Consider the following 27451-nt stretch of genomic DNA (forward strand, 5'->3'; position numbering starts at 1 on the left):
ATCTGCTTGTTTCCCCCAGGCCATTTTTTTAACACGTTGGCAATATGTCTTGTGCTTTGTGGAAGACGTAAATATGTTCATTACTACTTAGTGGTGCGTTTTGTACGGCTGACATGAGATGCTCTCACAGCCAGCAAATGCAACAGGCTGCCGAGATCGTCTGTTCAACACTGTGCCTGAGTGTGATATGTGTGAATAAGACATTGTGGAGGCTAAATGTGTAGCACTAGCATATGTGCCAAATCCTGCCTTCAGATCAATCCTAAACCGAATACCCAAGCAGCTCGGGGTGACCCAAAACCACTAGGGTAGTCTAAGGGGATAAAAGAGACTGAAATGCACTCCTACTAAAACGTAACGCTCAGTGAAATTTGCTGTCTTAAAACAGAAGGTATTTGCGATACATCAGCTTTAAATGAAAAAAATGAGGTTACCCACAATGCATCAATACTGAATATGCAAATCATCTTTGTGCCCCCGAAGCCAGACTTGAATCCAGATCTGCTGGTGTATAGCAAGCCTATAGCTTATAATTTTACACAGCCACATCAACCCCATATGCAGACAGCCTGGTTTGGACTGTTGGTCGTTGTCCGTGCATGGCAGGGATTGATATGGCTCTATGGGATAGGGGTTTGGACCAGTAAAACAGAAATAATTATAAGTTTATAGGCTTGCTATACACCAGTGTTCAGTAGCGGCGCATAGTGGGTAACCACATTTGCTCACTTTAAGCTGAATTATCACAAATTGCCTTCTGTTTTAAGAAGGCAGATTACATCAATCCTAAAGTAACTGCATGCATTGAGTTTATATATTCTTCTCATGCTCACAATTAAAACCCTACTTATCATTGGTGTGGATTTAGCATATCCATGCACACACTCTCTAAATTACCCCTGAGCTGTAAAGCAACTGTAATACTGTGCATTAAATTTGCCTTTTTCACTGACACAACTTCTCCAGCCACAAGAATCTGATCCTTTCCCTTTGCCACGCAGTTCAGGCAGTCTCGTTCAAATGCTTTGCAAGCAAACAGAAAAGCATTTGGTAACTTCTGGAAGCCGGACATGGAAGAGTCAGTTAGCCGATCCTGGACACTACATGTTGTGTCCTGGACAAAGCTTCAGGACAGAAAATGACGCGATCAAGCATGGTGTTTGCACAAATGAATGTAAACGATTGTGTCGGTGGCTGTCCTTTCTCGGTTTGCTTATAGTGCTCTCTGTAATCTAGTTAACCTCCTTAGCGGTAACCCCGTGTGTGACACGGGGTAAGCCGCCGGAGGATGCCGCTCAGGCCCTGCTGGGCCGATTTAAATTTTTTTTTTTGCTGGACGCAGCTAGCACTTTGCTAGCTGCGCCAGCACCCCGATCGCCGCCGCGCGCCCGATCGCCGCTATCCGGTGCGGCGCGCGCCCCCCCCCCCCAGACCCCTGCGCCGCCTGGCCAATCAGTGGCAGGCAGCGCCAAGGGGTGGATCGGGTCTCCCAATGACGTCCCGACGTCGCTGACGTCGGTGCCGTCATCCCGCCCCGTCGCCATGGCGACGGGGGAAGCCCTCCAGGAAATCCCGTTCTTTGAATGGGATTTCCTGATCGCCTATCGCCGGACGCGATCGGCGGGGCTGGGGGGATGCCGCTGAGCAGCGGCTATCATGTAGCGAGCCCTGGGCTCGCTACATGATTAAAAAAAAATAAAATAAAAAAAAAACTGCTGCGCTGCCCCCTGGCGGTATTTTTCATACCGCCAAGGGGGTTAAAGGGTACCTGAAGTGAGAGGGATATGGAGGCTGACATATTTATTTTCTTTTCAACAATGCAGATTGCCTGGCTGTCCTGCGGTTTCCTCTTTCTAATACCTTGAGGGCCCGTTTCCACTATAGCGTTGCGGAATCGCCGGCGAATCACCGCAGGCAAATCGCATGCGGGTTCGATTCCGCATGCGTTTTTTGCCGCGATTTCGCATGCGATTTCGCATAGGTAAGGCTGTATGCGAATTTAACCATGTCACTGCCTGTGTAAATTAACATTAATACCTATGCGAAATCGCGGCAAAAAACGCATGGGGAAAACGCATGCGATTTCCCTATTAAATACATTGCGTGCGATTCGCCTGCATTCCACACGCAGGCGAATTCTGAGGGCCCTACCCTGCAGATTTTTTCTGCACAGAAAAACGTGCGGGGAAACGCACAAGTGGAAACAGTCCCATCCACTTGTATTGACTGTGCGAATCCGCATGCGGGCAACGCATGCGGATTCGCGATAGTGGAAACGGGCCCTCAGCCACATACCCTGAACAAGCATGCAGATCAGGTGCTCTGACTGAAGTCCGACTGGATTAGCTGAATGCTTGTTTCAGGTGTGTGATTCAGAATTACTGCAGCCAAAGAGATCAGGCCTGCCAGGAAACTTTCAAGCTAAGTGCACACGTCTAACTTGTGCACAACATTCACACAACCTGTACGTCCACATGTCCGGACGGATACACGACCAACTGATTTACATACTGCGCACAATAGTGGAACAACGACTACACATTGAAAATAAGTACAAGTCTTTTAACAGTCGTTCAAACGTCTTGTACACACGGACCACCTGCACCATATCAGAGGACCGTAGGCTAACGTACAGTACAGACCAAAAGATTGGACACACCTTCTCATTCAAAGAGTTTTCTTTATTTTCATGACTATGAACATTGTAGATTCACACTGGAGGCATCCAAACTATAAATTAACACATGTGGAAGTATAGTGCATAACCAAAAAGTGTGAAACAACTGAAAATGTCATATTCTAGGTTCTTCTAAGTAGCCACCTTTTGCTTTTACTGCTTTACACACTCTTGGCATTCTCTTGATGAGTACTGTAGATCCAAAAGTTGGATCGGGCGCAACGCCTCTTATCAGTTGCTCGTCAAGTCGTTTTTACACATCCACACGCCTGATTGTCGTTCAACAGTCTAAAACGGACTAAAGTTGGACGACAATTGGGAAGTTTTGTTGAGCTTGTGTATGAGCCTTTAAAGTGAACCCGAGGTGAGAGCGATATGGAGGCTGCCATATTCATTTCCTTTTAATCAATAACCGTTGCCTGGCAGCCCTGCTGATCTGTTGGCTGCAGTAGTGCCTGAGTAACACCAGAAACAAGCATGCAGATAATATTGTCAATTCTGACAATGTTGTCAGAAATACCTGCTCTGCTGCATGCTTGTTCAGAGTATGGCTAAAAGGGCAGAGAATCAGCAGAATAGCCAGACAACTGGTATTTCTTAAAAGGAAATAAATATGGCAACCTTCATATAACTCTCACCTCGGGTTCACTTTAAAGTGGACCCAAACTAAAAATACAAGATTTCAGAAATAAAATCTATTTTCTAAATTATAACAATAAATGACACCCTTTCTTCAGCTGCATGATGACAAATATAAAATATTTTACATTTATTGGAGAAACCCCTCCCTTCCTTTCATATTGCCGGCAAATAATCCGGCAAACTGGTGGAGTAAATGGTCTCCAGCAAAGGAGAAATTGCTAATGGCAGCCACCTGTATAACCCTAGTTATGCAAAGAGGAGGGTGAAAAGCATGCACTGAAATGCTCATAGGCTTGAAGGAGTGTTTATTTATATTTGTATGTGTCAGCAGGGCCGGGCCGAGGCATAGGCTGGAGAGGCTCCAGCCTCAGGGCGCAGTGTAGGAGGGGGCGCAGAATTCATTCAGCTGTCATTCCTAATTGTGTATGAAGCAGAAAGAAATAAGAAAAGGGGATACATTGCAGTGCCTGCAAGCCAGATAACTAGATATTAAGGTGTTGGGGAGGTTGTGGGCCCTGTGGCCCTCTTAGTCTTATAGCAATCAGTGTGTGACAGCTGGGGTGGCAGGGATGGAGGGGCGCACTTTAGGGTCTCAGCCTTGGGTGCTGGAGGACCTTGTCCCGGCTCTGTGTGTCAGAGTGGTGCAACTAAATATTTTGAATTAAAAAAATGTTTGGTTTGGGTCCGCTTTAAGTGGCAATTTGGGGTTTACTATACTTATATTTGTTTTTGTATGCGAATATTATTTTGCATGTTTATGTACTATATTTATACTTTGGTTTATAAGCAGCCTTGGATGTAATTAAAGTTTTTTTTTTTTTTTTTTTTTTTAGGACAGCAAATAACTTCTTTGTAGCACTGCAAAATGTAAGCGTTTTATAAATGAGTACCGTATGGTAAGGGTAGCTTCAGTTATTGGAGGCTGCTTATAAAATATGATTAGCCTTTATACACAATAGCCAAATTTTCTAAGCTGCTACACTGTTCTAAGTGCTGGTTCATATCATGTACCCGTGTGTTTACATTACAGGGAGGTGACCTTTCATTCTTCTCTTTGCTTTCAGACAGGCCACTCTCTGGACTTAGTTTAAAGTCTGCTGTGTACATAGCAATGCTAAAATAATGGATGTTCCATAGCCCTATTGCACAAGAAGTCAACTGTAATGTAAAACAAACAGCAAGGTCTATTCAAATGATGCTGCATAGCTGAGTATTCTGTGCTGGAGAAAGACTGGGTGTATCTGGTGGTGTGAGGTTATCAATCCTAGCAGTCTGAGAAGTCTTGGCAGGTTTAGTCTGGTTTACTGGACTTTCCGGGAATTCTCAAACAATCTTGACCTAAGTTACTAAGATAAACCGTTAATCTTTAGATTGTTAATGAATTCACGCAGATGTTTAAAGAACAAGTGACACCCATGCTAACCTAGAAATAAAAAAACACATATAAGAGAAGTACTAGTCCTATGTATTGCACTGTCCATGTTATGATTCCTGTGAATGTTATGAAGAAAAAGCAGAGAATCCTATTCTACACAGTTTCCATCTTGGTTACCTTTAAATAAGGCTAATCCTGACGTCACTTCCTCCCTCGCTTTTTTTTTTTTTTTTTCTCCTCTTGCTTATTGTGTATTCGTTACCCGTCCTCCTCCCAGAGTCTTCAGACACTCCCACTGAGGTCTATACTAGGAAGTGCACTGTCTTATGTCATTAGAAGGAGGGGGAAATAAAGGGAAGAGGAGGAATATATTATAAATAATAAGACCCCCCCCCTCCCCCAGCATGCAACTGTTTTGCTAGCCGATGGCAATTAAAGGGCCAGTGATCCTAAGGTATGTGATAACGCCAAGCCAGAACAGCAGAAAAAGTTTTGAATGCAGGATTAGCATATTTATCACTTATTACACTCAGACCAGTTGCTGCTTTAATTTGATTTTTATTGTGACAATCCCACTTTAAGAGGCTTTTAACACTGGGCATTTAAAGGGAATCTGAAGCGAGTGAGATATGGAGGCTGCCATATTTTTTTCCTTTTTCATCAATACTAGTTGCCTGGCAGCCCTTCTGGTCTATTTGGCTGCAGTAGTGTCTGAATCACACCAGAAACAAGCATGCAGCTAATCTTGTTAGATCTGACAACACCTGATCTGCTGCATGCTTGTTCGGGGTCTATGGCTAAAAGCATTAGAGGCAGAGGATCAGCAGGACTGCCAGGCACTTAGTATTGCTTAAAAGGAAATGCATATGGCAGCCTCCATATCCCTCTCACTTCAGGTGTCCTTTAACCCATTAGCAATTTCAAACAAAATATTTAGTTTGAAAGCTGTTGTGCACTCTAAACCTCTGCCGGCAAACCTTGCTTGGCTCCCTAGTGCAGCCAAACAAGCAGGTGGCAGGTAGCAGTTATAGTTGCCTGTTCCAGATGGCTACTTCTATTCCTCCACCAGAAGCTCTGAACTTCAAACACCTCTTCTGGGTCCTGATCCCATCCGTTCACATGATATATCATGTGATTGGGATCCAGGAGACCGTAGCAGCTTTACAGCTCCACCCGGTGGTGGAGGAGAGGTGATGGAAGAGACTATTCCATCACCGCTCTTCCACTACCGGGTGGCACTGTAACACTGACATGGTCTCTTGGATCCCAATCACATGTCATATCAGACTTCATTTGGTTTCTAGGGGATGGAAAAATCCCAGGGTTAATTATTTACCTGTTTGCTAGTAATTCATTACACAGGTGATGATTCACCACCCTCAACTGCAATGTGGTCGCAGCCATTTTTCTTTTTCCTCCTCCACTTGGCCCTCCTTCTATGCTCCCCACTCTGAACTACAGATCAGCGCGGTGGCAGTGACTGAGTTCAGCTTACCTGTTTGAGTCTCGTTGGTGTTCCATCTGCGGCCACTAGATGTCAATGTCTCTGCCGAAAATGCTGCTGTGCTGATATGTAGGTCTGAGTGGGGAGCACAGGAGGAGGGGCCCTGGTGGAAGGAAAAAGGCTGAGCCTCTCCTTCCAGCTGGGCACAGTAGTAAAGGGGGTAGGTTTCAAAGATTTTTGCAGGGAGACCACCAGCGCCCCCCCCCCCCCCCAGGAGTCGCTACATCTGCCATGATCGTAAGCAATTAACCCCACCCTGATCCTGCATCATTAAGACAGAACCTGTCACGACAGCTCCCTTTGCTGAAAATCATCTAGTGTGTTATATACATGGTATATATTGGCCTCTGAAGAAGCAAATTACCACAAAAACTGCTGTCAGGCTCCTCCTACCCTCAATGCATACCACTTTGTACCCATAGGACTACAATGAAGGTACTGTTTGTTTGATCCATTGCCACAGTTTCTGCTTCACGTTATATATGAACTACCCATTTAGCCCGCCCGTTAAATGGCCGCTAGGGCTGTGAAGCAAGCCCGGGGCGCACGGTTGCCCGCCATGTGCAATAATGGCTGCCCATCCCCCTGGCCCCGTCCTCCTCCTGTCCCAATGACTACACATGCGCAGTAGCCAAAACACAGGGACAGAGGGGTTTTGTTATATAGGATGTCCTTTCCAGTGTGCAGGGTCCACAAGTACCAGTGGGGCCACGCTGCCACCCACATCTGGTGCCGGTTTCTTTTTCTGCTAACTGTTGAATTGTGTTCTATGCATGACATTAATAAATGAGAACTCCAAATCGTAAAAAATACAATAATCCTGATTTTTCACCCTCCTTTGCCAGTTAATGTGTTTAGAAATAAATAATTGCATCAATCGTTGTTTGACGATTGGTTCTCTGTGGGGTGCTTTTATCCAAATTAATGGAAAAATATCAAAGACCCCACCATGTAGTATACAATGTAGCAAGGTCTTTCTACATTCTTTGGCGTGCGGGTGATATTTGCAAGGCAGAAATGCTTTGGCACTGCAGACTATTTCCATGTCTTGTTTGTCTGGTGAGAAAGGAGTTAACGTTAGAAGCAGCAGTTTTCACACACCTCATGCTGTCACACTGCAATGTAGATAATTATTCCTTCAACAACTACAGCGAGCTGTGCGATTCCCGCATGGGCTCATAGAAGCTGTAACACCACGTTCTGCGGTAAGACAGGGTGGCGCAGCTTTCTAGCAGGTTAGGAGGAATCTTTCATTTCGTCTCAGCAGTAAAGCAATGTGTGTGCCTATTAATAATTACAGATAATATGCAACAAAAACACTGTGCAGCAGGAAATCAAGCTCTCCGTTGTTCCATATTCTGTCATGTAACATCATGTCTCCCAGCATTCTGAAACGGGGAAAGGACAACCTTTACACAAAGAATTTGCTGCCTTGACACATCTTTAGTTATGAGGACCGTGAAGAATTCCTACACGGAAGGCATTCTTTCATACCTGTACAGATGCGGCAATCTTCACAAAAGAACATTAGAAAATGCGTTGGTCTTTAAAATGAACAGTGCAGTGATATAGAGGTTGTATGTAAGGAATGAACAATTGCAATCCCCATTTCATAGTAAAAGCTGCACGCCTGGCAGCCTTATTACCTCAGCAGCACTGGCTGCTATCACAGACAAAGCACTACTGCGCCCCTATGGGTATCAGTAGTGAGGTCAGAATCCAACTATGGTTCAGATGACCAGATGGGTTAAGCGATAAAGACCAAAAAATTAGGACAAAAATGACCACGGTTACCATACACGTCTCTTCATCCTGTCAAAAAACACGGATATTTTGCCTTGATGACCATCAGAAAACCTGCATTTTCCCTTATTACATAGTTTGGTTGAAAAAAGACATCCGTACATCAAGTCCAACCAGAACAAAATAAATAAATAAATAAAAAACGCCATCCTTAATCCTTATCCTGCACATATACCAGTTGATCCAGGGGAAGGCAAAAAACCTCACAAGGGCCTGGGCCAGTTAGCCTTAAAAGGGAAAAATTTCTTCCCGACTCCAGATGGCATTCAGATAAATCCCTGGATCAACTCTCCTGGGAATTACCTGGTAATTATAGCTGTGGATGCCCTTCAATGCAAGGAAAGCATCTCAACTGAACTGAACTCAACTCCTTTAATACCTGGGGGTAGATGCTAATTTGGCCAGGAGCCTTGTCTATCTTAATCGTGTTTTGCAACATTGTATTTTTTTCCCCAGCGGGTGCCTAGCGTTTTGCGTTTTGCGTTTTTATCCTGATTGGTCCTGTGAATTATTTTTCATTTTGTTACAGTGTGCTTAACCGCAAAACGCTAGCAAAACCGCTCAGTTTAGGTTTTGCTGAGCGTTTCTGCTAGCGTTTCAATACTTTACATTGAAGCGCTAACGCTCCCAAAATGCTGCAGGTCCTGCGTTTGCGTTTCTGGGAAACGCAAATGCTCCTGTGGAAGTTGCTCCATCCATTAACATTAGCCCAGCGTTTTGGCAAACTGCTAGCGTATCGCAGTGCTGCCAAAACGCTGCCAAAAGCGCTCCTGTGGGTTCCAGCCCTTATAGTTTCTCAGAAACAGGACAATACGAGTCCTCTGCAGACCAATTGACATAAGGCCAGCTTAACCTCCATCCTCTCGCTGCCTCATGCACAAGTCTAAATTGCCCTGGAAAATTCTTGTTGCTCAGCTTTTCTGGACATACCGTACTTAACTCTTTTTATCAGATCTGCCTGTATTGTCACCACTGTGTCTCAATGGATCAGTTACAGACTAGTTTTACCTGTGGCAGTGCTAGAAGTCAGAATTACTCTTTTGGGTTTCAGTACCTGAATAGCTGAAGAAAGGATGTCCGCAGTGGTCCCTCTTACTAGGAGGAGGAAACTTAATTTAAAATGGCCCTGAAGTGACCTAAAAAAAAAATCTCCTATTAAGGACCTGTTTGCATGGACACTCACATTTCTTTTACCGTCAACTGTGAAGCTTGTTGTTTCCGCACCTCCATGTCCCCCCTATGAACTGGCCCTAAGAGGGAAGGCTCTGGATTCCATAGGGGCTTCCTGGTCCTCTCTATGCCCCTTATTTCAGTGCTGTACATCTTCAGCCCTCCTCTGGTAGCCATCAGAAGTATTGGTGTCTCCGGGTATCTCTGAAGATGTGTGCATCCAAGGATTTGGAATCCAGAGATCCCTCTTCTTAGGTAAGTATCTACATTTTTAATTTTGGGTCGCTTCAGGTTTGCTTTAAAACCTCATTCCAAATTAGGTCAGTAGCATGGAAATCATTATAGGAATATAGATGCATCCCATCTGTTTCTGGAATTTGTCCTCCTTAAGGCCATCAAGCTGTTTCAAATTCTCTGATCAGCGCCTGCTTAGGGATACCTAATCCTACCTACAACTATGACTGAGAGATGTTCATCCATCAAAGTCTGTGTTTACCTCCTGGTCATACACAAAGCAATTATCCATGCCTTTTCATGTAATCAAGTCTTACTTCCTTTTACCCGTTTGGCATAAAGAACATCTCAAAGTCCTGCTTGATGTATCACCCTGATAAGAGGAAATCCTGGTATGGGATGGATAGAGACTTCTGCCATCCACATGAGGACTACTATATATACGCTAGGTTCTCACCAGAGACGGTCCTTACTGACCTTGGCCAAGAGCCATCTAGCGTGTGTACGAGGCTTTAGAGACAAAGTGAAGACTGTTATACCTGTAAATAAAGGCAAAGTAATCTTTCCCATTAGTCTTTAAAATAAACAAAGCCAAACTGAGAACCCCGATTTTAGTTTTTCTTAACAAATGTGGCATTTCCCTTCAACATAAATGTTAGCAAGACAAAACGTCTATTGGCAACCTGATAGCTTATGGCAGGGCTGTCCAACTCCAGCCCTCGAAGGCCAAGGTCCTCACGCATTTTTGGCACTGCTCAAAATAATTGATGGGACTGAATAAGGAAAGATCTTGTACATAAACAAGAAAAAAGTCTTAATTTTTCTGTTCATTTTAAACACTAGCATGGATATACCTCTTGAGGACTGGAGTTGGACACAATGGACAGCCCCAGCTTATGGGATGCATGAAACAAGGGCCATGTCCACAAAATTAGGATCTTGGCAATGCATCTATTCAATATTTTGTATACTACGGAGGGTTCATTTTAAGGTTCTGCCATTAAGTTACTGTGTTGGAAGATTTATCACTAGCTTACAAAATAGAGCTGTCCAGATTTTTATAAACTATGCTCAACCTTAGCATTTTTATCTTCTCTTATATAAACAATAGCCTCTCTGGGCTACATGCCATGGAGGCAACCATTTTATTTGGTGAGACAAGTTACAAGAAACTGTGAATGTTTGCCTCATCTTGCCCAGCTGAATCCTTAAAGAGAATCTGTACTCTGAAATTCTTACAATAAAAAGCATACCATTCTATTCATTATGTGCTCCTGGTCCCCTCTGTGCTGTTTCTGCCATTCTCTGCTGCAAACCTGGCTTGTAATTGCCAGTTTTAGGCAGTGTTTACAAACAAACTAACCAGCTTCTAATAGGCTCAGCTAAGCAGAGTGTGTTAGTCACACAGAGCCTGCAGGGGGTGTGTACAGCTTCTAGCTAATCACAAGCAGCCCTGCACATTCCAGTCTGACTGCCTCAGCCTGACTGTGCCGACTATAGAGAGAAGATTAGATCATATAACAGAGATAACACAGCTACTGTGCAATTAGGAAAAGCTGCAGTAAGCCAGACCACATTAGAAAAGGCATAGGAACTTATAGCATAGAAGAAATAAAGATAAACAATTTGTTACAGAGTCTCTTTAAGCTAAGTAGCCAGATCAAAGGCAGCCGAATTGAGGTTCTCCGCCGATGAACTATCATTCCCCGATCCATCTGCCCGAATCTGCAAGCGTTGTTTGCTCCATCGTAAACGAACGTGTAAACAGCAGCAAAACATAAGCCAATGTGGATCAGAATGATCCTCCACGAATTAATCCAACATGGCGGTTGTTCAAAAATGAACGACTGCCGCGGGTGGTGGGCGTCATGAAATAAAAATTAATTTTTGTTGTTGCGCAATATCGCAGAAAACTTTTTTTTGCGAAAAATGTATTGGACAAATTGCCTTGTGGGTATGGGCCTTTTTTTTTTTTTCTTGTTAAAGGACATCCGAGGCGAAAATAAACTGATGAGAAAAACAATTGTATCTAACCTCCTTCTCCAAAAAATGACTTTTTTTTTTTTTTTTTTTTTGATATTCCACAGTTTTATTTTATATTTAAATCTAGTTTTTAAGGTTTTTTTTTTTTTACTGCTTCATTGTTTCTGCTCAATAACGCCTTCACTGAAGTATGTCAGAACTTAAATCTATGCATTGTTGACCCTTTTTATCTCTTTTCTGCTCCGAGAAGCCATTTACTGACAGAAAAGTGTTTTATGGCTGTAATTACTAATCAGTGAGGGTTGTGCTATAGTCCGACCCAATCCGACCCGGATTGCATACCTGATTTTTAACTCTCTCATGCAGAGAAAGAAAAAAAGGAACACAGCATAGTTATGTGTGTTTGGCACTGTACTTTCACATGTTTATCTCATGATGTCACATGTCACCTCGGTTATGCTTTAAAGCTAAAAAATGGGAAATGCCTTCCGGTATCAAAAATATGATCTGTATTGCATATTATTTTTATTATGTATTTATCCTGTGACAGACTCCTCCCTATGCCTACATTCAGTTTGTTGCTATGGCCTCCCCTCTCCCATGACCTTTGCCTTCATGTTTCTAATAAATATGCTCTTGTGTTGACTTTGAAACTCGCTTTACCACGCACTGTCCTTCAGCAGCTGCCACCTGCTCTGCTATGCGGCTGTCCCTGGACGGATGTGGGGGTCACACAAAATGTATTGTTTTATCTGTCCTCATTAAAGCAGTGCTTGTGTTCTTAGGGGCTGTGCAGATGCAACTTTCCAGAACATCAACCCTGCAATGCACCTTGTAAAACACTTGCCAAAGTGGCTACCTTGCTTCAGATGACAGGAGGCATCATTTTTATAGTTCCATATTTATGATTATATCCTCGTGCTGCAAAAGGAAATCAAGGGTCTTGATCTTGAGAGTTATTGTCTAATCTGTGAATGAATAAATTCATGGGGATGACCTTCTGCTGGATGGCAAAGTGAACGAACTAAACATTCCTAAGCAGTTAAAACATTATAAAAAAGTTTTAATACACACACATACACACCCACTCACACAAGCTAGATTTTTGTCAGCTGATCTGACAATAGGTTAGTTGATGTAGCACCAGTACATATCTCCCAAGATCTCCACCATGTCATATCACAAAACAACGGATCTGGGCAACTGCTGCTGATCTGGTCCTCCAACTTTTTCTACCCCCTCTCCAAAGAACAGAACAGGCTGCTTTGCTTTAGTTCAGCAATGTGCATGCACACGCATGTGTACACACACAGCCACTTTCCACCACCCACCAAAGTGGGATTATGCTCCAGAAACTAAAATTTCACTAACAGCTCTCAGTTACATAGAAGAACATTTGAAAGCATTCCCACACATTCCCTGTGTGTGTGAAACCTTTTCCCCCTGCAGAGAGCTGGAAGAAGCCTTCTTATCTCTTGTCATTGGCAAAGGCAAATCTAATCATTGCCAGCTGAAGCTCTCTGAGGTATGTGTCTTCACTCTGCCCCCCTCCCTCTGCTGAACAGACACATCGCCCTGGCGACAGCTGAGTCACTTCAGCAGAAAAGGAGGGGGGCAAAGTGAAGACACATGCCTCAGAGAGCTTCAGCTAGAACTTATTATTATTATTATTATTAGCAATGATTTCATTTGCAGATGACAAGAGATAAGCAAGCTTTTCTTGCTCTCTGCAGTGAAAATAAAGGTTTCTACACAAAATGAATGCATACAAATTATTTTAAATGTTAATTTATAGTCGTGTTTGAAATTTTAGTTTTGGGCGTATAGTTACACTTTAAATAGAGGGTGGAACGCAGAGAGCTGGAGCTCCTAAACCCCTCCTTCAGTTTGGACATTGCTACCCTCAAATTAAAGTGGCATAACATTTCAAAGTTGTTCTATAGCCTAAAGCATTAAATACAGCAAAGAACTAACTGAAACAAACTAGTTTTAGTTTAATCTGGTTACTGAAGGGTTAATCATTTAAACATCAGATTGTGTTGAGATGTTATTTGGTAGTCTACAATCCAGAAAAGCTTCTGCTTATCAATGACTTCATTAAGGCCTAGTTCACATTCTAAATGGCAAGCGCTGAACGATTTTGTAGGCGCTTTCAGACCGATTTTTGCTTAGGAAATTGTTTTTCTAAATGCTTTTCTAAGCGCGTTTGCATAGCGATGTTTTTGTTCACTTCCTGACCTCAATCAGGAAGTGAACTCTTTGACCTGGAAATACATAAATACAATGTATTATCTGTTAAATCGTTCAGCAAATAGCTTTTCAAATCACTTTCTCAAGTGCTTCGTGATTTTGCTATACTTCCTATTGAATCGCAAACACTCTGAAAATGGTGCAGGAGCCGCGTTTGCGACTGGATGGAAAGCTCATCGCTTATGTGAGAACACTCACATAAGATAACATTGCACAAGTGCTTTTAAGGCGATTTTTGCAATCGTTCATAATGGGAACAAAGCCCTAAGACAATCTTATCATTTGCCCTGCAATCAGCAACATTGTCTGTTGATTTTTTGCTTTGTTTGTTTTATGCTGGGAATACACAGTGTTTTTTTTTTTGTTTGTTTTTTGTGCAGATTTACTTTCTGATCGATTTTCTGATCAATTTCTATTCACTTCTATGAGAAAATCGATCAGAAAAACTATCAAAATCAATTCGGTCCTGTTGAAAATTATCTATCGAGCCATTTATCTGCCTACAAACTCCTTGTGTATTCCCAGCATTACAGCAACAATGATTTGAGATTCATACCACTTTAAAGCAGAGTTTGCACTTTATGTCCATATCCATGATACTGTAATTGTAATATGTTTCAGTAAACAGGTAAAATAACTTTAGCGAGCATACAAATATTTATGTAGCTAAATGCAAATGTGCGTGACATCGTTATAGAAGGACACGGCACCTCCACTTGCAGCTGGATTAGAGAGGTTATAGTGACACAATAAAAAAGATAACTAGTGACAGTTCTATTTACTGCTACAAGCCGTAGCTAAACCTGGGAGCTGTAATAAATACGGGAGAGAATTTTTTTGGGGGGAAATCTGCTTTAAAGCAGTAGGATCATCCCTACTATACCAGGGAAAAAACACATATACAGTGGAGGAAATAATTATTTGACCCCTCACTGATTTTGTAAGTTTGTCCAATGACAAAGAAATGAAGTCTCAGAACAGCATCATTTCAATGGTAGATTTATTTTAACAGTGGCAGATAGCACATCAAAAGGAAAATAGAAAAAATAACCTTAAATAAAAGATAGCAACTGATTTGCATTTCATTGAGTGAAATAAGTTTTTGAACCCCTACCAACCATTAAGAGTTCTGGCTCCCACAGAGTGGTTAGACACTTCTACTCAATTAGTCACCCTCATTAAGGACACCTGTCTTAACTAGTCACCTGTATAAAAGACACCTGTCCACAGAATTAATCAATCAAGCAGACTCCAAACTCTCCAACATGGGAAAGACCAAAGAGCTGTCCAAGGATGTCAGAGACAAAATTGTAGACCTGCACAAGGCTGGAATGGGCTACAAAACCATTAGCAAGAAGCTGGGAGAGAAGGTGACAACTGTTGGTGCGATTGTTCGAAAATGGAAGGAGCACAAAATGACCATCAATCGACCTCGCTCTGGGGCTCCACGCAAGATCTCACCTCGTGGGGTGTCAATGGTTCTGAGAAAGGTGAAAAAGCATCCTAGAACTACACGGGAGGAGTTAGTGAATGACCTCAAATTAGCAGGGACCACAGTCACCAAGAAAACCATTGGAAACACATTACACCGCAATGGATTAAAATCCTGCAGGGCTCTCAAGGTCCCCCTGCTCAAGAAGGCACATGTGCAGGCCCGTCTGAAGTTTGCCAATGAACACCTGAATGATTCTGTGAGTGACTGGGAGAAGGTGCTGTGGTCTGATGAGACCAAAATAGAGCTCTTTGGAATTAACTCAACTCGCTGTGTTTGGAGGAAGAAAAATGCTGCCTATAACTCCCAAAACACCGTCCCCACCGTCAAGCATGGGGGTGGAAACATTTTGCTTTGGGAGTGTTTTTCTGCTAAGGGCACAGGACAACCTAATTGCATTAACGGGAAAATAGACGGAGCCATGTATCGTGAAATCCTGAACGACAACCTCCTTCCCTCTGCCAGGAAACAGAAAATGGGTCGTGGATGGGTGTTCCAGCACGACAATGACCAAAAACATACATCAAAGGCAACAAAGGAGTGGCTCAAGAAGAAGCACATTAAGGTCATGGAGTGGCCTAGTCAGTCTCCGGACCTTAATCCAATAGAAAACCTATGGAGGGAGCTCAAGCTCAGAGTTGCACAGAGACAGCCTCGAAACCTTAGGGATTTAGAGATGATCTGCAAAGAGGAGTGGACCAACATTCCTCCTAAAATGTGTGCAAACTTGGTCATCAATTACAAGAAACGTTTGACCTCTGTGCTTGCAAACAAGGGTTTTTCCACTAAGTATTAAGTCTTTTATTGTTAGAGGGTTCAAAAACTTATTTCACTCAATGAAATGCAAATCAGTTGCTATCTTTTATTTAAGGTTATTTTTTCGATTTTCCTTTTGATGTGCTATCTGCCACTGTTAAAATAAACCTACCATTGAAATGATCCTGTTCTGAGACTTTTCATTTCTTTGTCATTGGACAAACTTACAAAATCAGTGAGGGGTCAAATAATTATTTTCTCCACTGTATAAGTAGATAAATACTTGATCTACTTACATAACACATGTATTATACTGTCCACGTTTTGATTTCAGTGAATGTTATATAGTAAATGACGTGAATTCTGTTCCTGGTGGGGGCCATGTCTTTTGCCCACAGTTAAGGCTAACTCGTGATGTAATTTCTGCCCTTTACTTTTTTTCTTGTCTCCTCCAATCACTGAGTCACCTCAGCCTTGCTTGTAAACACAAGTGAGTAGGGGATCAGGTTTCAGATAAGCAGCAGACAGGGAAATAAAGGGAAGAGGAGGAATATATTATAGATAAAAAGAACCCCCAGCATGCAATTCTTTGGCACCATCTACTAAAGAGCCAGTACTCCTAAGGTATATGATAACTCCAAATCATAACAGCAGAAAACGTTTTGAAAGTTTTTTGAATGCAGGATTACCATCTTTATCACTTAATACACTCAGACCAGTTGCTGTTGAAATTTGATTTTTTTATGGTGACGATACCGCTTTAAAGGACACGTGTAGTGATAGTGATATGGAGGCTGCCATATTAATCAGCAGGACTGCCAGTTGCCTGGCTGTCCTGCTGATCCTCTGCCTCTAATACTTTTAGCCATAGACCCTGAACAAGCATGCAGCAGATCAGGTGAGTCTGACATTATTGTCAGATCTGACAAGATTAGCTGCATGCTTGTTTCTGGTGTGATTCAGACACTACTGCAGCCAAATATAACAGGGCTGCCAGGCAACTGGTATTGTTTAAAAGGAAATAAATATGGCAGCCTCCATGTACTTCTCACTTCTGGTTCCCTTTAACACACTGAGGGGAACCTATATTTACCCTTTCCAATCCTATGGCGGATTATGCCCAACATTGTCCTTTTGAAACATAGGCCTAATGTCAGACATAGGAAAAAATGAATAAAATCCATTTTATGGATTTATGAGAAAAAACAGCTATCAGATTTGGTAGTGCATGGTGTCTGCCTATTGTATACAATGAACAGAGGCGCCAAAAGTATAAAATTAGATTAAATGAGCTTAAAAACCAACTTAAATGGCAAAAATGAAGGAGGAAGTGGTGGTCTTACCTCCCTCAAGCAGACACAACAACGACTGCGATTCAGACAGTCAAACACATTTATTAGAAACTCCCCAAAATTTGCACCGCGTTTCGCAGGCTCAATCCCGCTTCATCAGGCAATACAGGGAGGAGTATCAAGCGATCTGCACAAGGATTCAAGTTAAGCACCTCTGTCTATGGTGTCCACCTAGCACACAGTCCAACCCTTTTATCCTGATACGTAAAGGAAATAGAGTGCTCCATAGTATATTACCATAGTGGATAGTTTATTGCACAAAGTAGAAACTTTCTTACAAGATTAAAACTTCAATGTATCAGTTAAAAGGACCGGATCCCCTCTTCTCAGTGCGATGGGTATCACCAGGCTGTGCCCAGCATGCAATGCCTTCATCAGATGACCTCCTGAAATGTGTAATGACGCTGAGGGCACACTGGACCAGTCCAGAGCAGCACCAGTTATTACCATTTGAGGACACTGTGGGCACTCAAGCTTGCTAGAGCGCAAGATTCACTTTCGTTTTGGAACCAACACTTTGATACTGTTTGGGCCCACGCTGCACGTGTTGGGGGGCAGAGCTGAGACTCATGCACTGGTGCCGACACCTCCCCCCCTCTACCCCAGCACATCAGAGAAAAGATGTTGGGGTTGGGAGGGAGGAGGTGACCACAATAAGAGATTAACGTTTGCAGGCTGGAAATGGAGGCTTTTTTTGTGTCTTGCTTATATTATTTGCAGCTGTGAAAACTGCTTTATATTTTTCCAAAGAGTTAATTGCCAAAATTAGACTCTCTAAGTAAAATGCAGACTTTCAGCCGGCCATACATTTTATGAATGTCCCACATTATCTCCTGGGAACAGACTTTGAGTAATAATGAAAAATTAGGTGGTTGTACTTCTGCATTGTCTGAAGATATATTGTACGGGGCTGATGAAATACACAAGAGAATACATCTTCTATATAAAGTATTAGTCTGTCCTAGTTCAAATTACAATTAATGCTTATGTTCAGGAAAATAGTGTGGAATAGGGTTACAGCCTCTTTTGGTTTTAACTGCTGGTGGTATCCTAATCTGGGAGATTTTACTACCTGTCTTTCTACAGTCTTTTTTTCTCTCTTTTTTTCAAAATCTGATACTTACCTGTACTATGAAGAGAGAAAATGCTCTGGATACTATTGAGGCTTTCCTCGGTTGTCGCAAGTCCCCTGTTGCTGAGCGTGGCCCCCCTTCACATCGGGGCCACGCAGCTGCATGCTACTGCGCATGTGTGGGTGGGCTTGTGCAGCTATTGTGTGGCATATGATCCAGGAAGAGGTTCTGAGCAGACCCGGTGTGAAGGGGTGCCATGCTCTGCAACCAGGGGGCTTGCGACAACCAAGGAAAACCTCAATAGGATCCAGAGCCTTCCCTCTCTTTATAGTAAGTATCAGATTCTGAGCCCGAGCTTCAGCCCGGGTTTTCTTTAAATTGCACGTTGTAACAGTGAAGGTCTGCGGTACAGGAAGTGGCCATTGTCTGGATTGCTGGCCATTTTTACATTACATCAGCTGATCAAAGAGCTTTCAGAAATAAATCCAAGTTCTGCTACTGAATTCCTACCCTGGTCTAGGAAATAATTTAACATTTAAAAAATCAGAGTGAGGCCTTGAACCCACTAGGAGGGCTTTTTTTGAGCACTTTGTGTTTTGAAAGGCTCTTGCTAATGTAATGTAATTCTATGGGTGTGATCCCACTAGAGGCATGTGATTTTATAAAATTCCCCTATAGCATTGCATTAGCAAGAGCTTTTTCAAATCACTAGCGCTTGGAAAAGGCTGCTAGTAAGTTTAAGCCCTGATGCAAGATTATGCACATTTTGTATGCACATTCATGTAGCTTATATAAAATTTATATAAAACTTGCATAATCCTGCATCTCATTGGCCAGGGATGGGGCTTTTTTAAACCACTTGTTGTCCGACTTGTCGTTTGAACGACTTGTAGCGCAAACAATTCGTTCAGATGTCCTGTACACACTAATCAACAAAGGGACTGATATGCTAATGTACCTAATTTACATGTCGTTTCACCAACTTGATAATGGACAATAAACTGGATAGAAGAATGGACTAGATTAAATGACTGATCAAACGACTTTTTGTTTGAACAACTATTAGTTGGACAAACGACTAAAAGTCATTGTACACCTGTACAGACCTAATGGCCCATACTCACGAGGGACTTTTGTCGCCTCAACACGCGGCGCGCGCGTGTTGCGGCGACAGGTCGCCCGTGAGTATGGGCCGTCGCACGCGCGCGCGCCCCCGAACTGTCGCCCGTCGCTATGTCGCCATGCGATTGAAACTTTCAATCGCATGGCGACAGTCGCCGCTGCCCCCCCGCCGCAACTGTCGCTAGTCCGCGTGAGTACGCGGACTAGCGACAGCAACCTCCATTGAGGTTCACAGACCTTCCGGTGAGCTTCCGGCGGGGGGAGGAGGAACGTCAGCGACAGCTTCCGCCTTGCCGCTGGTCCCTCTTCCGCATGTGTACGCGGAGGGACCTGGCGAGAAGCTGTCGCCGGCCTGTCGCCCACACGCTCACGTGTGCTGGCGACAGGCGAGTTTTGCAGCCCGTGAGTACGGGCCTTAACAGTTGTTTGAATGACAGTTGGTCTAACGGATCCACTATGCAGGTCGGGTAAACCGGCTGTTATCAGTCACTTGACAACGCGTACACCCGTCTAACTTGTCGTTCAAATGACAAGTCGAACAACAACTTGTTTGAAAAAGTTGGATGTGTGTACGTAGCTTAAAGAGAACCCGAGGTGTGTTTAAAGAATGTTATCTGCATACAGAGGCTGGATCTGCCTATACAGCCCAGCCTCTGTTGCTATCTCAAACCCCACTAAGGTCCCCCTGTACTCTGCAATCCCTCATAAATCACAGCCATGCTGTGAGGCTGTGTTTACATCTGTAGTGTCAGTCTCAGCTGCTCCCCCGCCTCCTGCATAGCTCCGGTCCCTGCCCCGTCCCTTCCCTCCAATCAGCAGGGAGGGAAGGGATGCAGGCGGGGACTGGAGTTCTGCAGGAGGCGGGGAGAGCAGCAGACTGACACTATAGAGATAAACACAGCCAGCTCTGACAAGCTGTTTGTCAGCAGCGTGGCTGTGATTTATGAGGGATTGCAGAGTGCAGGGGGACCTTAGGGGGGTTTGGGATAGCAACAGAGGCTGGGCTGTATAGGCAGATCCAGCCTCTGTATGCAGATAATATTCTTCAAACCCACCTCGGGTTCTCTTTAAGAAACAAAACTTTGCTTTCTTAAAGCAGAAAGAATTTGCGATAATTCAGGTTGGAGTGAGCTTGAGATGTCTCCCAGTGCATCACTGCTGAATATATGCAAATCAACCATTGTTGCCCTTAGAAGCTAGACACACCTCCAGATCCGCTGGAATGCAATGATGTGTCAGCTTGTTAATTGTACAGAGCCAAAATAATCCAACATGCATACAGACTGTTTTGGACTGATTGATTCTCATCTGTGTATGGCATGGATTAAAGTGGCTCTATGGAGTAGGACTTGAAACACCCAGAGGTATGAGCTTGCTGGTTAGTCTGTACCTTAAGAAAGAAACCATTGGTGTTCCTTGCAATCCAGTGCAATTGCTGGCGAGTCTTGTGCTTTACTTGGAATCCTGTATAAGCTGCACAAACGCATTCAATTTTCAAAGGAAAGATGCAGATATTGATTTCAATGGTAGTTAAGCATTTATAGAATATAAATCTGTGCCGGAGAGTTGATTAATGTTCACATAAAATTACACAAGTATTTATTAAGATAATATTTAAACCATCGAAATGACATTAAAGATGAAATCTATTATTAAGGTCAGTGCTGGAGGCGAAGAATCCCTGCCGATCGCTCTGGTTAACTTCCTGCGCAGCTTGTGATTTGTAGTGGAAAAAGTCATTCACCCTCTGCACTCAAGAAACTCGCAGCAAGCCGGAATTTTATAGTAGTGATAAAAAAATTCCTTGGTTGTTAATTGTATTTCGTTGCAGAAATGGAGGTTATTGGCTTCCAAAATAGTTTGCACGTAGCAGCATTCTGTAGCAGAACCTTTCACCAGCGTAGAGGTGTTATCTGTAGAAAGAGTCCCTACTTTTGTTCCCGATCACAGCACACATGGTGTAAGTAGCACAGTATGTCACTCCCTGGAGATTTTAGATTGATCTATGGACAGGCTGGTTTTCCCGATGTACTATCAATGTTTGATACCCACCACAAAATGGAAACCTGTCCCTATTTTAGAGCTAAAGGATGTGGGGGGCAGGGAGTTAAAAGCAAGCCATGTGGAGAAGGGGGATGGGAGAGAGGAACCGGAGAGAGCAGGAAGGACAAAGTGGGAAAGCTGAAGACACATGGGCCCTCTCTTTCCCAGCCTCTGCGTAACGGATTTGTGTCAGGGAAAACAAGAGAACGGACTAGTACAATCCAGCCACACAGAGAAGTAGAGGACAGCAGGAACTGCAGGGCCTTATAGCTGGATCTGAACCCAGCTACTAGAGGCTCAGACGGAAAGAAACGTTGGTGAAGAGAACCTTTTTGTCTTGTCCACGTCAGGCGACCAGCCCTTTCTGAGTGGTGCCTACTGCAGCGACAAGATCTGTGAGAGGCCTGTGGCCACTATACTTTAGGTTAAAATTCTGCTTTCGCCTGGCAGGGGAAGGGGGCTCTACATCTCATCCCTCAGTCTCTTTGTAGAACTGTTTTTTTCAAATGCGTTGCTTTGAAGATCTGAGTGCTCCAACTTTAACTGGAATGTGCCCCATCGCTAGCAGGCTTTGTAGCAGCTTCACCACTGGCCAGTGGTTAGTCAGGGTTTGAAATGTTTTAGTTAAGCTCAGGTAGCTAGTTGCACCCCCACCCAAATTTGTATTTTAATTTGCATAAAACGGTGTGCCTGTTTATTTAAAATTGTACATCAGTGTTGTCCTTCTCTCAGAGGACAGAGGAACATACTCTGACTGTTGCACTATTGAACTGCTTCTTTTCTTCTTCTTCACTAACTCAAGTATAGTTATTGGTGTGTCGGAGTCTTGATGGGTCCATTCACAGGATGGGTCATCACTGGGTACAGTAGGAGAATCCAACTCCTACACCAGCAGCTTCCATGGGAGTCAGTTCTGCACCTAGAATGGTAGAAACCTGACAGGGCTCAGCGTAAATTTCCAGTTTAAGAGCATATAATGCTTGCTTGTTTGCTCACTAGTATAGGTAGAGCAGGGACTCTTTCTACAGAAAAAAACCTAAATGCTGGTGAAAGGGTCTAGTATAGACTGCTGTGGTAAACTTTCCATTGTGAAAGCAAATATGTTCTATTTCTGCAATCGAATACAATTTGCAAACTGGTGTTTTTATTGCTAATAGTGTTCCAATTCGCTGTGAGTGCAGAGGGTTAAGGTGGAACCCAAGCCAAAGTTAGGGATCAAAAATAGATATTTAACAAGAGAGAGAGAAGCCTCAGGATTCTGTTGCGGCTTCCCTCCATGCTCCGATGTCCTCCCTTATTCACTAGGACCCCCACCACATCGTTGCCGCTCTCCTCTCCTGTTAAGAGCGCGGCCGTGCAGTAGCCCCACAAGCACGGCTGCACAGTAGCATGGAGCTGCACGTACATGAGTGCCTCCGGCTTACTGCGCGGGCGGGGCAGCGCCAATAGAAGAGGAGACATGCGGACCTGATATGATTGGCAACAATGCCTTGGCGACAATCTTTCAGGGGGCTGCGCTCAGCGAGGGGGTACATCGGAGCACTGAGGGAAGCCTTAATAGGATGCTGAGGCATCCCTCTCTTTAGGTAAATATCTCATTTTGTACCCGAGCTTCGGTTCGGGTACACTTTAACAATTGTTTGAATGTAAGTTGACCGCTCCCCTCAGCAGATGCTTTCCTCTTCATAATCTTGGTCCCTAAACAGCATGAGAATAGCTCCACTTTCTTGTGTGACTGTAGTGGGTGGATATACTTGAAAGAGAGACTAGGTTAAATGAAGGATCATACTTGAGCTTTGCAGATCTTAGTGAGGTCTGAAACTCACTAGAGCATTTTTTTAAGTGTTTAGGGATTGCTTTAAATTGCTAGCGGTTTCCCTAAACGCTCTGCCAATGTAAATGGATGGGGCAGATTCCACTAGAGGGATTGCGATTAAAGAAATCACAATCGCAGGACATGCAGCATTTTGGGAGCCTTTCCATTCTAATGAATTGTATAGGAGCAGGGAAATCGCTCCCAAAATCGCTTGCAAAACGCTATCACAAATCGCGTAGTTATTGCGATAGCGTCAGATTCATGATCGGTTCACATTAATGGATTAAATAAGGTCATTGGGGCAGAGCCAACACCAGTCAGAGCAATCTTAACTTAGATTGATAAAGCTATGCATATCTTCTGCTTTACTTAGATTGGATGAACAAATATTGGCTCTGACGTATATTTATGCCTTGCGTGGTTTTGTTGCCTTGAGTGTCGGCTGCGTGATAAGTTGGTATTTAACTTCCCTGCAGGCGGCTATGCTGTCTGACCTGCTTGTTTGGCCATGGCTGGCTCAGTGTGATTACACAAGGCGAGGTCTGTGTTTGGATGACAGGTATGCTTTGATGCACCAAGGAGGATTTGTTTACTTGAAAGGGGGGGTTATGCTTGCAGTCAAATTCCGGGTATTACAATTGTCAGCCCAGGGTTTTCCAATACTATCTGCTGTAATTACTGAGGAGAGTCAAATGTCAATATAACGAGCCATAATAGGATATGTTAACAGGAAGAAAACAAAACCCCTTCATAGGTTTATAGTTTGCGGAGTGACCTTAACTGGTTCGCGTTCCATGGTTTTTGCCTCTTAACCTCCTTGGCGGTAACCCCGTGTATGACACGGGGGTAAGCCGCTGGAGGGTGCCGCTCAGGCCCTGCTGGGCTGATTTACATAATTTTTTTTTTCAAACACGCAGCTAGTACTTTGCTAGCTGCGTGTTTGGTCTGATCACCGCCGCCGATGCGCCGCTACCCGCTGCGATACAGGGCCCCCCCCCCCTCGCATACCCCTTGCGCAGCCTGGCCAATCGTGGCCAGGCTACGCTATGGGGTGGATCGGGATTCCCTGTGACGTCATGTCACTCTGTTCATTGCCATGGCGACGGGGGAAGCCCTCAAGGAAATCCCGTTCAGAATGGGATTTCCTTATGGGCAAGCGGCGCCGGCGGCGATCGGAGAGTACGGGGGGATGCCGCAGGGAGGGGGGGGGGGGAGCATGTAGCTAGTGCTAGGCTAGCTAAATGCTAAAGAAAAAAAAAATTATTTGAAAAAAACCCTCCTGTGGCCGCGCAGCTGCACTTATCATACCACCAGGGAGGTTAAGGTTCCTGACATTTGACACTTTAGCTTTGTAGTTTTGACACAGCTGTAACTTTTTTTTATTACTTATGCCATCTTAGTGATATAGATCTTTTTTCAGTACAATCTTGGCTTTCTTTAGGTAATATCTTTTTTTTAATAACTTTATTGAATGATTGTTGCTATTAGCTAGTAAAAATCATTCACAAGACCGTGCAATATCACGTCCTCGTGCGGCGGTTTTAAATGCAGGATGTAGATTCTACGTTCTAAAACCTTCAGCAGCACTAATTAGGATGTAGAATATATGTCCTGAAACAACAACCAGTTAAAGGATACCCGAAGTGACATGATGATAGACATGGGTATGTACAGTGCCTAGCACCCAAATAACGATGCTGTTCCTTTTTTTTTCTTTCTCTGCCTGAAAAAGTTAAATATCAGGTATGTAAGAGGCTGATTCAGTCCTGATTCAGACAAGAAGTGACTACAGTGTGACCCTCACTGATAAGAAATTCCAACTATAAAACACTTTTTGAGCAGAAATGGCTCCTGAGAGCAAGAAAGAGATAAAAAGGGGAATTACTCATCGGTGAGGGTCACACTGTAGTCACTTCCTGTCTGAGTCAGGACTGAGTCCGCCACTTACATACCTGATAATTAACTCTTCCAGGCAGAGAAAGAAAAAAAGGAACACAGCATAATTATTAGTGTGCTTGGCACTGTATGTAACCATGTCTTTCTCATCATGTCACATGTCACTTCAGGTATCCTTTAAAGTGTAAAGGCAAAGGGAAAAAAAAGTCAGATACTTGCCTATGGAGAGGGAAGGCTCTGGATCCTATAGAGCCTTCCCTGTCCTGTCTTAAACTCTTCGTTCCAGCTCCATCACCCCTGTTTAATTTGTCGCCTTGGACGCAGTATGGAGCTTGCCAGTACTCTGAGGCGCAATCACTTCTAAAGCCTCCCAAGGGCTCACAGACATGTATTTGGCTAGTTGGTCAATTCCACACAAGTGTAACGACCCTGGAATGAGGGGAGCAAGAGAAAACGGAAGGCTTTATTAGGATCCAGAGCCTTCTCTGTCCATAAGCAAGTATCTGACTTGCAAGTTGGGCTGGAGCACGATGCCTCTGCGGTCCGGTTTGGAATATTTACTTTTTTTTAAACTTGTTAATAAACTGTGGAGGGAGACATAAAAAGTAATGCTGAAGCTGCTTATAAGGTTATTGCAGAGCTGCACATGGAAGTACATTGTGTATCTTTGCTTTGGTCCTCTGTGTACATGGTTCCCTGCATTGCTCTGCATTATTACAAGTACCAGGCTGAACCGTGCATTTCACTTTTACGGTTCGGCTGTTTTTTTTTGTTTTGTTTTTTACCAGTCAGTATGTACATTTGATTTAACGTGTGTGTGTGTGTGTGTGTGTGTGTGTGTGTGTGTGTGTGTGTGTCACTTGAGCATGTTACCTTTACCAGTCTCTGGATGGTCTAGCCACACACCATGTGGCTATGGGCACATATGGACTCATAATCAGTACTCTGATCAGTACCAATTCATCATTCGGCTACCTTTTTAACTACACAGTATATCAGTATATCTACGTCCCTTGAGACTTCATCTTAGCTCCTGGGGCGTAGATATACACTCACCTAAAGGATTATTAGGAACACCATACTAATACGGTGTTTGACCCCCTTTCGCCTTCAGAACTGCCTTCATTCTACATGGCATTGATTCAACAAGGTGCTGAAAGCATTCTTTAGAAATGTTGGCCCATATTGATAGGATAGCATCTTGCAGGTGATGGAGATTTGTGGGATGTACATCCAGGGCACGAAGCTCCCGTTCCATCACATCCTAAAGATTCTCTATTGGGTTGAGATCTGGTGACTGTGGGGGCCATTTTAGTACAGTGAACTCATTGTTCTGTTCAAGAAACCAATTTGAAATGATTCGAGCTTTGTGACATGGTGCATTATCCTGCTGGAAGTAGCCATCAGAGGATGGGTACATGGTGGTCATGAAGGGATGGACATGGTCAGAAACAATGCTCAGGTAGCCCGTGGCATTTAAACGATGCCCAATTGGCACTAAGGGGCCTAAAGGTGTGCCAAAAAGACATCCCTCCGACCGGGCACCTCCACCAGCCTGCACAGTGGTAACAAGGCATGATGGATCCATGTTCTCATTCTGTTTATGCCAAATTCTGACTCTATCAAGAATCATCAGACCAGGCAACATTTTTCCAGTCTTCAACTGTCCAATTTTGGTGAGCTTGTGCAAATTATAGCCACTTTTTCCTATTTGTAGTGGAGATGAGTGGTACCCGGTGGGGTCTTCTGCTGTTGTAGTCCATCCGCCTCAAGGTTGTGCATGTTGTGGCTTCACAAATGCTTTGCTGCATACCTCAGTTGTAATGAGTAGTCAACGTTGCTCTTCTATCGGCTTGAATCAATCAGCCCATTCTCCTCTGACCTCCTTTGTATATATTACTGTAGCATGTGGTTGAAGTCTGGAAATATTTAGTTATTTGTCTTGTGTATTCCTTTTCAGGCTCCGCATATTACGATAACGTCCGGCCCCTGGCATACCCAGAATCAGACGCAGTGCTCATTTGTTTCGACATTAGCCGGCCAGAAACTTTAGATAGTGTGTTAAAGAAGGTAAGGTCTTTGAATGAAATTGTAACTGTCTATTTTTAATATGAAACTGTCTTAGGAAGTAAGCCAATCATTGCTTTCACTGCTTAGGATGCTGCACCTCTGTCTGCAAAGATGCTAGAAATACATATGCTGCCAAAGTCATAAACCATGTCTAACAACCCAAATCTAAGGTTGCAGTTTAACCATTTCAGCC

The 27451-nt window shown here is 43.6% G+C and overlaps 1 protein-coding gene across 1 annotated transcript in view; it reads left to right on the forward strand.

Annotated features, from left to right (window-relative positions):
* RND2 (Rho family GTPase 2) overlaps window positions 1–27451 on the forward strand; it is a 215223-nt gene that overhangs the window by 114588 nt on the left and 73184 nt on the right. The window contains exon 3 of the mRNA XM_068264150.1: window positions 27149–27258. Within this exon, the coding sequence (XP_068120251.1) occupies window positions 27149–27258 (110 nt within the window). The remainder of the gene's footprint in view (window positions 1–27148; window positions 27259–27451) is intronic.

The sequence above is a fragment of the Hyperolius riggenbachi genome, chromosome 12, assembly GCF_040937935.1.
Source record: "Hyperolius riggenbachi isolate aHypRig1 chromosome 12, aHypRig1.pri, whole genome shotgun sequence".
NCBI classification, from domain to species: domain Eukaryota; kingdom Metazoa; phylum Chordata; class Amphibia; order Anura; family Hyperoliidae; genus Hyperolius; species Hyperolius riggenbachi.